General features: G+C 33.5%; 2 protein-coding genes and 1 long non-coding RNA gene across 14 annotated transcripts; 1 reads left to right on the top strand and 2 right to left on the bottom strand.

Annotated features, from left to right (window-relative positions):
• Nucleotides 1-3302: 3302 nt before the first annotated feature.
• LOC127902786 (uncharacterized) lies at nucleotides 3303-7591 on the bottom strand. 12 transcript variants are annotated; one of them, XR_008055403.1, is made up of 5 exons: nucleotides 6282-7591; nucleotides 6045-6112; nucleotides 5842-5920; nucleotides 4645-5634; nucleotides 3303-4548 (listed from the first exon to the last, which is right to left on the bottom strand). It is a non-coding gene; the product is annotated as an uncharacterized LOC127902786 (long non-coding RNA). The 12 variants fall into 12 exon arrangements; XR_008055408.1 differs by lacking the exon at nucleotides 6045-6112 and having other exon boundaries at nucleotides 3303-3744; nucleotides 3877-3953; nucleotides 4091-4548; nucleotides 4645-5920; XR_008055406.1 differs by lacking the exon at nucleotides 6045-6112 and having other exon boundaries at nucleotides 3303-3744; nucleotides 3877-3947; nucleotides 4091-4548; nucleotides 4645-5920.
• A 1229-nt stretch (nucleotides 7592-8820) lies between these two features.
• On the top strand, nucleotides 8821-11163 carry LOC102608578 (loganic acid O-methyltransferase-like). The gene is made up of 3 exons (XM_006492513.4): nucleotides 8821-8985; nucleotides 9400-10077; nucleotides 10577-11163. The coding sequence occupies exons 1-3, from the start codon at nucleotides 8902-8904 to the stop codon at nucleotides 10907-10909; spliced, it is 1095 nt and encodes a 364-aa protein (XP_006492576.2). The 5' UTR covers nucleotides 8821-8901; the 3' UTR covers nucleotides 10910-11163.
• Nucleotides 11164-13079: 1916 nt separating this feature from the next.
• Nucleotides 13080-14757, bottom strand: LOC127902187 (zinc finger BED domain-containing protein RICESLEEPER 2-like). Its single transcript, XM_052441004.1, has 4 exons — nucleotides 14452-14757; nucleotides 13665-14220; nucleotides 13365-13586; nucleotides 13080-13099 (listed from the first exon to the last, which is right to left on the bottom strand). Exons 1-4 carry the CDS (start codon nucleotides 14755-14757, stop codon nucleotides 13080-13082), a joined length of 1104 nt encoding a protein of 367 aa, XP_052296964.1.
• Nucleotides 14758-14991: the final 234 nt, after the last annotated feature.

The following is a 14991-nucleotide window of genomic DNA, read 5'->3' as shown; positions in this document are numbered from 1 at the left end:
CAAATAATCAACTAAATTCATTTTATAATTTTTTTACTTAAATATCTTTGACAATTAAAGATGTTTTAATGTAAGTTTTATTTGATTGTTTTATTCCAAGAATATAAAATGATTAAATTATTCAAAAAACATGAATTCTTGTATTTTATAGTTTAGGTATTTAATTTTATTTGATTAAATCTCTAAATTTCTTATTTATTTATATTTTCTAAATATATCGTAAATTTATTATAATTATTTTTAAAAAATACAGTGAATTTATAAGAATTTGAGGGTGGAAATATCACTGCTACCCTAGTGGACTAAATTAGAGCAAACAAAATTCAAAGAACCAACTCGAGAGGAGCCAATGACCCATCCAATTAAAAAATTGCAAATAATTCGCCCAATTTTGACTTCAAGCCTTGCAAGATCACGTGTATTTATTTAACACAAAGCACATGGTTTGCCCACTTATGGCTCTTAAACATTGATATTAATTATTTTAGGTACTACGAGCATGAGATGGAAGTGGCCCTTTGACCAAATGTTCAAAAGCCCCTTTAAAAAAAAAAAGAAAAAAAAAGCCGAGATTAAAAACTAAGGAACCTTTTAAAAATCAACCACAATAATTAAGTAATCACTTTCGCATTTCCGAGATTTCTTGTAAGCTTCCATGAGTCTACCGTATGTGTCAAAAAGAAAACAAATGCATTTGCATGCTTCTAAAGAAAGCATTTGAGAACAAATTACAAAATTAAAAAGCATTTTAAAGTAAAAATACGCTTTAATCCTTAAATCTACCATATGTGTGTAAAATTATGGTTATGTTAGTATTGGGATTGAATAATTATAACTTAAAAAACTATAATGTTAAAGTGTTTGATAAATACTAATTATTGTGACTTATAAATTATATCGATTTGATTAATTACTTGTAAATGTTTCATTTTATTAACATTTAAGTGTTTTTTTTCCAGTAAGCTACGACTATTTAACTTTAATATTAAATAGAGCGATTTATAGAAACTTTTTTTAAATATATAACAACTTATTATATGTAATTACTTGAACCCAATGTCAATTTTTTTTTTAACCCTACACAAATTCGCATTCTACAAAATTTAGACATCCTGATCCAACAATTATATATTATTGTCGTCTTTATTATTATTGTATACCTCAAATTTCCCAAATTAATTATTTATTCTCTTAAAGTAAACTGACCATGTTATTGAACTGTAGCTCATATTTTCTGACCTCATGTGGCCCCTCAATCACACTCATAATTTGACCCCATTTCCAAAACCTACATTGTCTTTGCCTCTCTAGTGATGCATATAAATAAATTCCTTCCCTACTCTTTTTCCAAGCTCTCTATCCCTTTGAAAATCTTGCCATATCTTATCCCATCTGCCCTAAGAAAGTTTTCTCTAAAACAAATCTAGCAAGGAAGGCAAAAAATGAATGGGTATTCTAAGATGAAAATCATTGGTGATACCAAATCAAGATCCATAGATTTTTCGTCGGATCTTTTTCCATCATCTCCATCACTTTCTGAGACCCGGAACCCGAAACCCGAAATCCCAGAATCCAATCTTGAGGAGTTGATCAAGAGCAATCCTCTCACAAAAACTAACAATACCACCAGTAACAGAAACAAAACACAAGATTCATTTTCATTTTCAGAGCAAGAAGAAGAAGAAGAAGAAGATCAAGTATGCAACATCAATTATAATAACAATAATAACGATGGAGAGAAGTTTGGTAGCCATATAAAGCTGAGAAGAAACAGCACAGTTTCTGCTTCATCAGCTGCTTCTCATGCACTTCAATATACAGTTAAGAGAGCTTTCTCCATGAGAAGATCTTCTTCTGTTTCTGAAAGATATAGCAGGATCCATGACCAGTCTGTGACTGTAACATCACCCTTTGAAGATGAAGATCTTGCTGAGAAGAAGAAGAGGAAGAAGAAGACGAAGATTAGCAAAAGCAAGATCATTAAAGCCTGTAAGAAACTTTTTGGACTCTAGTTATTTTTTCTTTCATTGATCTAAAGTTGCTGAAAACTCTCATTTTTATTTTACTTTTTCTTTTGTATTTTTCAACCCAACTTTTGGGTTCTTTTTTCTTTTTCCTTTTTTTTCTCAAGTAAAATTTTCAATTAAGTTGTTGAATTTGGTTAAGTTAAAGTCAAGCTTCGAATGTTTTTTCAGAGTTAGAACATGTGGAAAATATTTTTGAATCAGATTTTACCTAATAATATGATGGATCTTGTTTGTTATTTCATGGCATAAAAGTCAGCTTTCGGTACACAGGATCAATTATTTTATTCTTTATTTCTTTTGTCTGGTGCTGTTCATGCAGCAAGTGCTGGCTTTTTCATCATTGGATTCTGATTGGGGTGAAGTTAATTTTTTGTACTTTCACTTCTGAAAAATTATTCGATTGAAGTTATTAATCATGATTTCCTTCCAAAAAAAAAAGTTATGAATGATTGAAAACTGAATATGGTGTCTAACAAAATTATGAATTACTTCAATTTTTAATGTATAGGTTAATTTTAATATATAGATAGAATCTAAATTCTATTTCATTGCTTCCTGTATTTGGATTTTCTTTTTGCTTATTCTAATCAATCTGAAATAATAAAAAAACTGCTCTTATGATTTCAAATTTATTGATTTTTTCATTACTTTCAATATGAATCTTGGTATCCATTTAAAAAGGAATCAAATCGATGAAAAAAAAATAAATTTAGGCATATATTATTAAAAGAAAATCAAGTTAATAAAAAAATGAAAAAGGAAAAGTAATCGATCTTTTTAGCATTCCGGAAAAGTCGTTGATTTAGTAGTTACAGATGATCCAACGAGTTCTATAACTTCTTCCGATTTTAAAAAAAAGGGTACCCCGGTTCATCCAACGATAACATTAGGATCATACTCCTTAAAAATTACACATCTTATGAGATCACTTAAATTTTTAGAATGTTATCTCCAAAAAAAAAAATAATTATAGTAATTTATTCGTGGTTACTGTAGTGGTAATAATAATTGGGAGAAATTTGTGGTGCAATTGTGGTACCGTGTTACAGTTGCATCCAACCGTTAGATGTCAATAGACCCTACCAATTTAAGTGCATCCAACGGCTAGATGCAACTATGACACGGTACCACAGTTGCACCGTAACCTGATCCCAATAACTGTGGCAATATGTGGAAGAGACTTGGACACACCATTTCTCCAAGAATAAAATATATTGTTTATTTTTTATTGCCTAGATTTCTCAATAGTCCAAAACATGTCATGGTCACAAAGCTGTCATCAATCCCTTCTGCATATTTTTAGTTTTTTTTTGTAGGCATAAGGTCAGTCAGCATTGGATTCTTTTTGTTTGGGTTCTCCAATTTTTGGCATATAATAAGACCATCAAGGCATCGACATCCAATGATGGACCGGTACAAATGTGATAATGAACATAAATGTAACTATGTGGAAAAAGAAAAAAAATGCTTTAATTTTATAAGAATATTTTTTCTGGGAGCCAAATGCCAGTTTCTGGGGAACAAAGTGAATTCTGATGACATTTGCTCGCTCAGTATCCTTATCCTAAATACATTACAACCGAATCACAATTTCAGTGAAGTTTAATCTTGACTCTTTCAGGCTCCCTGCATTCTTGGCAACCAACTTCATAAGGTAGCTCAGCTCAATGCCCTGAATTCACACAAATATGAATTGCAGCCTGACATTCTGCTTGCTCTGTTTCCGGTTGATATGCAGCACAAGATATGTATCAGTGGAAACATACGGAACTGAGGTTCCATGAATTAGATTAATCGGCTAAATTAAAACATACCCATGCACTATAGAAGCAAGCAAGTAAACGCATACCAGAGTTTTAGTCATTGGTCTTTGAACTGGCCTGTCTTTCCAGTGTTGACTCCATTCTCACCCTATCATCACTTGTCCTCCAAAGTTGGGGAAAAAGATTCAATTGAAAAGTTTTCATGAAAATTAATTATCTTACATTCTAACAGACGAAAGAGAGAAATTACAATCATTAAACACATATTGTATGGGCACAAGTCAACATAATTATACTCACATTGAACATCAACATTTTGTAGAATTAATTTTTGTCAAAGTAGTGTTATTCATTGACATTGTATTTGGTTACAGCTGAATCAACCCTTGATCAATGGCCTAGATGTACTGTCAATGCATTGATCTTGCCCTTGATCTCATGCTCCCACTAGGCTATTCTAGGAACCCCTCGAATATCCACTGCGAATGAGAGCACTCCATTAAACCAATTATGGATGGTGCTTAAATATTATTGAGGGGGGAAGAAAACACACTCAATCCGGTTTACATGGCTTGCTTCTTTGCCTCCATCCACAGAGAAAGATTAGAAGATAGTTTTACTGAAAAAGAAATGAACTACAAATGTTGGACGACAAACTGAATTCTGACATAGAACCTTTACCTTCACTTGGTAAATTTTCAGGAAAGCTACAATGCCAGAACCGGCACAGCCAAAATGATGTCGGTCACTATCCATACCTAACATGATTACATAGATAAATGAAACAATTTTACCAAAATTTAATCTTGAGGGTTTCAAAACAAGCAAAAGATTATGTAGTTGATAATAAGAACCTGGGATTATCCATAGCCACAGGTTCAGGTTAAGCAGGATCAGATGTGATGGGGAAAGTCTTGTAGCTGTTTGCTCTTAGACAATAGTAGCGGCAGCCGTCATATCCTCAAATTTCCTAGCTGCAGCTTAATGCAACCATACTTGCGGCTGTCAATTGATGGCACCTGAATGCACAAAATGAATAACAAGAAGCTAACCATTGATTAACCATTAATGATAAATATAGGAATTTACATATAGCCATTAGAATCTCGTGCCTTTTTAAATAAAATGCTTGCATTATGGGCAACTAACTTCATAGGGTGGTACCGTAGCTTAACGCCCTTTTAACAATATCCGCTTCAATTTTACATCAACCTAAGTCGAGCTACCATGTCCACATCCACCATGTCCATAGCTATATTCAATGGTACTTGTTTGAACCCTATCCAATCTTACCAATCAAGCACCATTCTTACCCTTAGATCACTTGTCCAGCGAGTTGTCAAAATAAAAAATTTCTATCACATCAAAGCAAAAGAATTAGTCGCATTATATTGATCATGTTTTGCAATAGAATTTTACAACCTTAGTAATCAGAGTTGATGCTGATTGTTTTACTCTCATGTGGATATTCAAAAGATATGAAATTCAGAATATGAGAAAAATATATATGGTATATTCCTGAAAAAATTATAGACAACCGAAACAACTTTAGTAAAGTTTAATCTTGACTCTTGAGAATATCAAAACAGTGGTTGACAATTGATAATAAAAACCTAAGATATCCATAGCAGCAGGTTCAGCTCCGGAGCTTGTGATCTGAGGAAAGTCTTGGCAACAGAAGCTGCTTGCTCCAATACAATAATCAAATTGTCAAATTTATTCAAGCTTATATTTATGAATTGACATATAGCCACCGGAGTTGCATACCTTAAAAAATCCAATGCTTCTTTAGATCCCCTGCATTCTTGGCAACTAACTTCATAATTGCTGCCCGGTACTGCTGCCTGGAAATGGTTTCATAATCAAAATGAAAACATGAACTCGCACAAATATGAACTAGAGCTGACATTTTGCTTTCTCGGTTTCTGCTTGATATGCAACAAAGATATATATCAATGGAAGTTATGGGAATGAAGTTTGATGAATTAGATAAATCAGCCGAATTAAAACGTGCGACAGTACGCTACAGAAGCAAGCAAGTAAACACGCACCTGAGCCTTATTCATTCATCTTTGAACTGGCCTGTTAGTCTCACCAGTGTAACTCCATTCTCACCCTTGATCACTTGACCTGCAAATTGTCAAGGATGATCAATCAAAGAGTTTTCATGAAAAATAATTATCTTACTTTCAATGACAGACGAAATAGGGGCTACACATATTGTATAAATACTAGTCAACATAACTATACTCACATTGAACATCAACATTTTCTTGCATTTGATTCAAAGTACTTTATGCTTCTTAATTGGATTACAAATAACTGCAAAGAAAAGAAGAAATTACCTGTGGCAAATACTTAAATTATGCTTCTTGATATTTAAATATGGCATACTCCCGAAATAGAGTTTGATTCAAAATGCTATTTATGCTTCTTAACTAGATTACAAACAGCAACAAAGAAAATCAGAGTAAAAGAAGAAATTACTTACTCTCTTGCAGCCGCTTGAGAATTTTGTCAAGGGCCTCCTTTCGCGTCCTCTTAATTACGAAATAAAGGTGTTGGGAATGTGAGATATCTTAGGCCAATCCTCTCCCTCCTCCTCTCTGTAGCGTTCTACCAGAATATCACTATCTACAATTTCCAATTCCTCCAAAGTCGTGGTTTGGAGGAATAACCATCCTATTAAACAATAACCAACATCATTCTTTTGTTAATTCCTTTACAGAGATAATATCTGTGGATCCCATCATGGACGTCACCGACCCCTTACGTGTGGTAACTAAAATTTTACTTTCATGAAGACCATTCTTCAAGCAATGGTAGAATGGTTTCCATTTAATGTAATCTCCATCCCACACGTCATCTAAGACAAGAAGAAATCTTTTCCCTCCAATAGACTCATAAATATGTTTAAGAAGAGATTAAAATTCACCTAAACGAGATTCATGACCATCCAAAGCTTCAACCATCGCTTTGGCAACCCTAAACTCATCAAAAGTGTCTGATACACATACCCATAAAATTTTGTCAAACTTTCTTTTCACCTCATCGTGATTAGAAGTTAGTTGTGCAAGAGTATTTTTCCCAATGCCTCCCATACCAACAATTGAGATGATATGAAGGCCTTTTTGTTGCTCACTGCTCTCACACAATAGTTTACTTAAGAGTTCATTCTTCTCATCAACTATGCCACAAATCTCTTCCTCATCAATCAATGAAGTACCTTGCACTCGCCCTGGTTTCTCATTTCCTTTTCTCACACTCTCAACAAATTTGAACATATTTTTTTGAGTGGCAATATCGTCTACCTCTTCATTGATTTCTTTGATCTTGATAGCAATGTCATGACGTATAAAGACTTGTTTAAAACCAAAGCAAGTGGCAAGAAAGTAGGAACATTCTTTCTTCTTCTTTTGAGGAGCAAGTACAACAACATTGTCATCAGCGTCGCCCTGATTCTACAATTTGCGTCTTACAGTGATCCACTCATCCAACACATCCTCAATGTCGTAGGAAATGTCCTTGATCCGACCCAGCCAAAGTCTGACGAATTCCTCCTTCACTTGCCTTTGCTCTGCATCATTGAGCACATCTTGAATGGCTTGAAGATGGCTTGTAAGCTTTTTCACTTCTTGTTTCACACCCACCACTAACTTCACCTGTTGCTTAACCACTTCGACAGCAAAGCAAATTAGCAGCTCCAAGAGAGGGGAAACAATCGCATCAACCATGGTGAATAATTTTGGATTACAAAGTGGAGAGAAATTTGTTGTTGCAAAAATGCTAGCTAAAGGGGGAAATGATGTTATGAAAATTGCATTAATCAATTTTTATTATAGTAGAAGCAATATATGCAGTTTTTTCCTTCTCGACCACGTCAATAATTGGAGCATGTTGCCTTTACTTTCAATTTGATAATTTCACTTTTATTAAATCAAGATTAGTATCAATACCAGCATGATGGATGCAAGTCATCTCTGTCTATTCTATTGTGAGCAAGATTTAAAAGAAGAAAGTAAAAAAAAAAGTTTGATAGATGTGGATTGCCTTTCAGTGCCCAGTCATTCAATATTATGATAAAATAATAATTACTATTAAAAAAATTACAAAAAAGAGTGGGCTTCATTTCCCCTCTTCATTATCCCATTCTTCGATTCTCAAATCAATTTCTAGAAAGAGTTGAGAGAGAGAATTAAACTCTTGAGTGAGTATAGAAAAATCGGATGTATTGGACTATTAAGTTCTGGATAGTGAGTTAAAATATTTCAATACTTATAATTTTTATTTCATCAGTTAAGTTTTATTCTTTTGTTTTCATCTATAAACGTAGGTTAAAAGCCGAAACACATAAATTCTAGTGTTCACTGAATGATCCTTGTGCCTTAATTTTCTTAATTTCACTTTAATTGTGTGTGTACTTTACCCAACAATTTACTAACAATAGATTCTTCTCCTTTTTATACAATAATCTATCTTACTTCTTAATTTCCTAATCCATAGATTCGTTAAGTATGAAAAGGCAAGTAGGTGAGTTTTGGTTCAAATTTATTATCCAAAATTTATACTCATTTTTAAGGACAAAATTATCAAGTTATATCACATATTTAGGTGCTTGGAGGATTTGAGTTTTGACATATTTCTTTAAATGCAAAGGGATCACAAATTTGAGTGCCAGAGCTGTGCTGTGATTTCATTCTCTTTACATAATAGATTAAGGGTAGGTATCCAGAAAATAAAGGTATAGTAGTTATATTATTTTGAATATTAGTGCGGACAAATATATCCTAATATAGGAATTGAAATCCAAACTGATTTATAATAAAATTGATTTAGGTTAGTCCCATCAAAATTTTCCGCATATTGTAAGCATAAGCAGATTGGCAACTTATGTCTATAAAAACATATTTGTATTTTTTTTTAAAGCAAGGGGTCTAGAGGAATTTATAGAAAGATAGGGAAAGGTTGGATATTTGACTAAAATACAGGGGTACCAGACAATTTTCCAAATAAAAAGTCAAGGAACTTGTGTAAAGTTCTTGAGGTTTGAAGCAGATCAAACGCAGCAGTATCTGCCTGTAGCTTAGACAGAGCAAGAGAAATTGGCTCACATGCAGAGCAATAATTTGACCGAAGCATATCCTATGGTTGGTGGAAATGATGCTTACAGCTATGCCCAAAATTCAACCTACCAGGTATATGATGTATATAAGTTTAATATTTACTAGTTTTCCAAATTTCTGTTCATATTAAATTGCATCAATTCGATGATTTGAGAAGGAAAAAAAAATTAAAGTTTCTTGATTTTTCTCTTTTTTTTTTTTTTTTGATGATATGCTTTGTTTTTGGATTAGAATTTAAAGAATTAATGAGGCTGATTCGTGATTATTGGATGTTTTGGAGATCATTAAACATCTATGCAGTTGAAATTTGATGACAGCCGACAGAAATTATGAAATTTAATTCGTGTAAAATGCTCCAATATGCCTCAAAAACTTGTCGATTGTGTCAATATTTATTCTTCGAACTCGTTGACAATCTATTATTAAGTTATTATATGCATACAAGAAATCTTTTGCAACTGATACAACTATTTAAGGTGACTGCAGAGAGGAGTTGTGGACGCTGCAAAGGAATTAATCAGCGAAGCCATAGCCGATAAACTTGACTTGAAAATTTTGGGATTTGATGATACTTTAAAGCCATTTAAAATAGCAGATTTGGGTTGTTCTGTTGGACCCAATACCCTTTTGGCTGTGCAAAATATCATTGAAGCCATAGAGCTGAAATTTCAACGAACCACTAATTTACACCAAAAACCTTCAGCCTTAGAATTTCAAGTGTTCTTGAATGATCACTCCGACAACGACTTCAACACACTATTTAAATCCCTTCCTCATGCTCGTAAATATTTTGCTGCCGGCGTGCCGGGTTCTTTTCACAGTCGGTTGTTTCCCAGGTCATCTATACATTTTGTGCACACCTCCTATGCCTTGCATTGGCTCTCCAAGGTTCCTAAAGAAATTGTGGATCCTTGTTCTCCTGCATGGAATAAAGGAAGCATACAATGCAGTGAATCAAATATTGAAGTTGTTAGGGCATATTCAACACAGTACAAGAATGATATGGAGTCCTTTTTGAATGCCAGAGCAGAAGAGCTTGTGCCTGGAGGGTTGATGGTGTTGATTTTAGCAGCTGTGGTTCCAGATGGGATACCTCTGTCAAACTCTTATGTGGGCGTGTTCAATAATATTTTGGGATCTTGCTTCAATGACTTGGCCAAAATGGTAAGAATAAATGACTGCTAAATGGAAGTAGATACAGTGAAAGGCACACACGTACAGACACAACATTTGTATACACATGATCTAGTAAAATTTGCTGCCCATTTTGTTAAGCGAGAAATGAGAATGACACTTTCATTTCCTGTAGAAATTATTTTTACCACCCAAGTCCTTCCATATAAATTTGTAATAGCTCATATAGTCATGGTGTTTAAACATTAATGAAAAAGTAAACTATTGAAGAATAAATACGACCTCTTAACATGCGCAAAATAAAAATTCGGCACGTATAAATATAAATTATAACTAATCAAGTTTTATACTTAGAGGTCCCATTTACCTTCCAACAGTTTATTTTTTCTTGTTATTGTTTAAACACCAACACTAAATTCCAGATTTAAAGTGAATCTGTACTTTATAGAGTGCTGACATTTGCACTTGAGAACGGTTACGTTTGATTAACTACATCTTTTTGGTAACCCGATTCTTATAAATATTTCAGGGAGTGCTTAGTGAAGAAAAAGTGGACTCATTCAACTTGCCGACATACAATGCGACCCCCAAAGAGTTGGAAGCAATCATCAGAACAAATGGAAATTTCACCATTGAGAAAATGGAGAAATTGAGTCAACCCAGGAGACGAATTACAGCCAATGAGTACGCCTCAGGAATAAGAGCTGGCATTGATGGACTCATCAAGAAACATTTTGGGGATGAGTTTGTAGACGAGATATTCAACTATTTCACCACCAAAGTTGAAGAGAATTACTCCATCATTGAGGAGAAAATACGTAACGTTAGTAATTTGTTCATCTCGCTCAAGCGGTTTGCTTAGTTGCAGCTGATAGCGTTATACGTTACAAGAAATAAAATGATATAAATTTGAGTAACATATTAGTCATAGCCAAATTTATATTTTTGTTTTGATTTAAAATTTCTGTTTAGTTAGGCACCAAAATCCAAATCTTTTTGAGCTGTTCATGTAATATTTGCATAACAGCATTAGCGTGTAATTTATTTTAATTACGAGATGTTGCTACTTTAACCTTCTTTATCCAAAGTCATTCATATATATATTATATTGAAATATACTCATCTAAAGTGGCTCATATTTACAAGTAAAGCTACTCTTTATTTTTTAAAATCTGTTGTAATATGCAGTGAACTTGTTAAAAATAATTTTTAAAAACATTTTACCAAAAATTAAAATTAATTTTTAACTTTTCAACATCACTTTTGTCTTCTTAAAAGCAATCCATTTATTTTATATACAATTTATTTTTTAAGATTAAGATGATAAAACTTATTCGCTAAATATCAATGAAGTGATTGTTGTTTAAACTGTCCAGCTTATAAATGAATTAACATATAATTCATTTTAGCCAGTGGATTTCTCTAATTTTTTTTTCTCTATTTTTAGTGTCACTTAACACCTATACAAAGTTTTGTTGTTTGCATCAAAGAGGAAAAAAAAAAAAAATCCACTCATCGATTGCGGAATATTATTCGAAGTCCCTTGTTACTTGAAATTTCTTTGTTTCACACAATAACAACAGCAGTTGGAAAAATAATAAAACAGTAATGCATCCAAGATTGTTGAAAGGTGATGCATATAATAGAAATCACTCCACCTAAAGAATTTATCAGCGGTTCAAAATTCTGTAGATGAGATGGCCATACCATTTGTTCAATTTCTTGGAAAATGTTAGCGGTGTAACAACTGCTCCAAAGTCAACCGTAAAACCAGTTGCCATAACAATGAAGAACCAATCCGTTTCATCGCTTGAAGTTGATGCTGAAGATGGCAACTCGCTGGAATTTGTTTGGCAATTATTCATCAACGGAGGTCCGCATAATCCTTGGTCGCCTACTTGCCTTCAAAAGAAGTTGGCAGAAATGATTGGAGGTGAGTACCTGTTGGAAACTTTCCCACCAAAAGTGGTTATATGAGAGATTCAGGACAGAAAAGTAGTTAGGCTTGCAAGCTCTGAAGGGATTGCTCCACTCAGGTTGTTCATTGAGAGATCCAATGACTATCTCTTTCATGTTCGCAAAAGCTATTGGGATGGAGCCTGTGAGGGCGTTATGCGACAAGTTCAAACCATAGAGCGAACTGACTAGTCCCATCTCCTCTGTTATTGACCCTTCCAAATTGTTGTTTGAAAAGTCAATGGAGGTGAATAAGGATCTTCTGTAGCTTGATCTCTAGACCTTTTATTGTGACTGTTACCGCATCCTGGTACAATTGACTACTGCTTCCCATGAGTTCATATTGAAGGTGTTTGAACTCTGATCGGGATTTGGTTATACCAACCATCATCTTTATCCCCTTGAAGTTTAGTAACCACTTCTTGGATACTCATCCGTTAAATCTGTTGGAAGCTAAGTCCATAATTAAAAGCATCAGCCTTGAGACATTATAATTTCCCCGACAACCAAGGCTTCCGGAAAAGTTGCTCGATCGGAAAACTAGAACGTGGAAACTTGATGCTTGCTGTTAGGGGTGGGCATTTTCCGGTCCCGAACCGAACCGAACCGAAACCGATCAGTTCTAAAAAACTCAAACCGAATTTTAGAACCGATCCGAACCAAAAAAATATTTCGGTTCGGTTCTAAAATTTGGTTTGGTTTGGTTTGGTTCGGTTCGTACATATTCCTGTATTTTACAGTTTTAACCAAATTTGACTGCATTTTACAATTTTTACCTCCATTTTACAAAATATAAGTTCATAATAAGAAAAATAAAATACAAGAAGTCTACAATACACAAGCAACAACTTCAAATACAAAACCTTCAAGTAAAAAACAAAATAACAAAAGTCCTAATACAAAATAGTCACAATTCAAAAACACACCTAGATTTAAAATCTATTACAAATTATAAGTTCATAACAAGAAAAAAAAAACACAAGTCTACAATACACAAGCAACAACTTCAAATACAAAGCCATCAAGTAAAAAACAAAATAAGAGAAGCCTTCAACTTCAATACACAAGCAACAATTTCATCCACCACCCACATCACCTACATCAAAATTCAAACTTTCAAAGTGAGCCAAAGCACTCAATAATTAAACTAAATAAAATAAAGTGATTTAATAATTAACAAATAAATATATATCAATTTAATTACCTAAAATGGTTTATGTTCAACTGCAATTTTTATGTTGACCTACAAAGTTGGTCGGCCGTTGTTGATTTGCGAAGTTCTACATAAAAAAATTGGACAAATTGAACAAGGTTAGTAATACTTAAAAAGTAAATTTAAATTAAAGTTTTACAAAATATACCTTCCACAAGTTGATCCATAAACTCATTGTCTTCAACTAATTTATTTAGGTCCGCTGTTGTATCCATGAAAAGAGAAGTCTGCAACCAATTCTGTAACAATACCAATGCTTCCACCATGTCTAGAGTCAAAGAGCTTCTATACTGATCTAGTATACAACGTCCAGTACTAAAGGCAGACTCAAAGGCAACAATAGACACCGGAATAGCAAGAACATCCCTTGCTATACTTGATAAGATTGGGTAATTGGCACTATTCACCCTCCATCATAATAAAATATCAAATTTAGTGCCCAAATTACTTTTTGCAATTTTTTCAGTCTTCTCCATCAAGTAAAGATCTAGCTCATTTGACAACTCCGGGCTACCTTCACTAACCGCAACCGCTTTACTAAATTCGGAGAAAGGATCCTCAATCATAACATCATCATCATCACCCAAATCCCAAAAATTCAAACCACTTCCACTTCCAATAGCTAAATTTTGGCTCCCACTTGTGCTTCCGCTTGCACTTCCACTTGCACTCCTACTTCCATCCGGTTTGTATTGTGCATTATAAGACTCATAAAGCTTAATCAACAAATTCTTGACCATTTCCTTCATCTCAACACATTTGGCACTATCCTTGCCATATAATTTCTCAAAGCAATGTGTTGTGAATTTCATTTTTCCCCTTGGATCAAGTACTAAAGCAACAATCAACAACTTATTTATCTTGAAACAACCATCCCCATACTTATCAATTTTTTCCTTCATTTTAATTGCCATGAAACCCAAAAGACTACCATTACTAGCGGACAATGATCCTAAAGATTGTTCAATTTGACATATCAAATTGTAACAAATATTTGATGTCACCTAAAAAAAATAATGTTAATAAAGCTAAAGTAAACTTCATCATATTATTATATATCAAAAATTAAAAAAAATATAGCTCATAGAAAATATAGCTTATAGAATTTCTTTTTTTTTTTAATTGTCTTTTGTATTCTATTATATAAATAAAAACAATGTTAATAAAACTAAAGTAAACTTCATCATATTATTTTATATAAAAAATTAAAAAATTTAATAAAGATTTGATGTTACCTTCAAAGATGAAGAAAACTGCGAAGTCGCATTATGAAACATCTTTAAAAACTTGACTATGCGTCGAGTATTTTCCCAATTACTGTACAATGGCGGCCCCTCCCTTTTCTTCTTCCCACCCTCTTTTTCATTGAAATAAGCATCATAAAGCTTATCTTCAATTGCCATTCGATCAAGTGCCGGCTTAAATTTTAATGCCGTATTCAACATGGAATATGTAGAATTCCACCTAGTGAGACAATCCAAAGTCACACTTCCTCGGCAATTAATATTCTCTTGTTGCACACGAATTTGAAATGCTTGCATCTTGGCAGTGGAAGATCTCACATACTTCACCGCATTCTGAACACTAACTATACTCTACTCTATTTCCTTCAACCCTTCAGTAACGATCAAATTCAATATGTGTGCACAACAACGAACATGCAAATAATCTCCATTCAACACTAAGCCATCATCCCTCCAAGTCTTCACTCTATCAATCAAGTACTTAAGAGCACCCTTATTTGGACTTGCATTGTCAACAGTTACAGTAAACAC

This window comes from Citrus sinensis, chromosome 5, assembly GCF_022201045.2.
Source record: "Citrus sinensis cultivar Valencia sweet orange chromosome 5, DVS_A1.0, whole genome shotgun sequence".
Classification (NCBI taxonomy): Eukaryota; Viridiplantae; Streptophyta; class Magnoliopsida; order Sapindales; family Rutaceae; genus Citrus; species Citrus sinensis.
Note: the sequence above shows the minus strand (reverse complement) of the source record. Positions and strands in the feature narration are given on the sequence as shown.

What these genes read in the sequence shown, in the direction of transcription:
- LOC102608578 (XM_006492513.4), top strand. Translation starts at nt 8,902, where the DNA reads ATGCAGAGCAATAATTTGACCGAAGCATATCCTATGGTTGGTGGAAAT. An exon ending in CCCAAAATTCAACCTACCAG is followed by an intron (nt 8,986 to 9,399) that starts GTATATGATGTA and finishes AGGTGACTGCAG; the next exon opens with AGAGGAGTTGTGGACGCTGC. An exon ending in TCAATGACTTGGCCAAAATG is followed by an intron (nt 10,078 to 10,576) that starts GTAAGAATAAAT and finishes TAAATATTTCAG; the next exon opens with GGAGTGCTTAGTGAAGAAAA.
- LOC127902187 (XM_052441004.1), bottom strand. Translation starts at nt 14,757, where the DNA reads ATGCAAGCATTTCAAATTCGTGTGCAACAAGAGAATATTAATTGCCGA. An exon ending in AGTTTTCTTCATCTTTGAAG is followed by an intron (nt 14,221 to 14,451) that starts GTAACATCAAAT and finishes TATTTTTTTTAG; the next exon opens with GTGACATCAAATATTTGTTA. An exon ending in TATGGATCAACTTGTGGAAG is followed by an intron (nt 13,100 to 13,364) that starts GTATATTTTGTA and finishes ATTTTGATGTAG; the next exon opens with GTGATGTGGGTGGTGGATGA.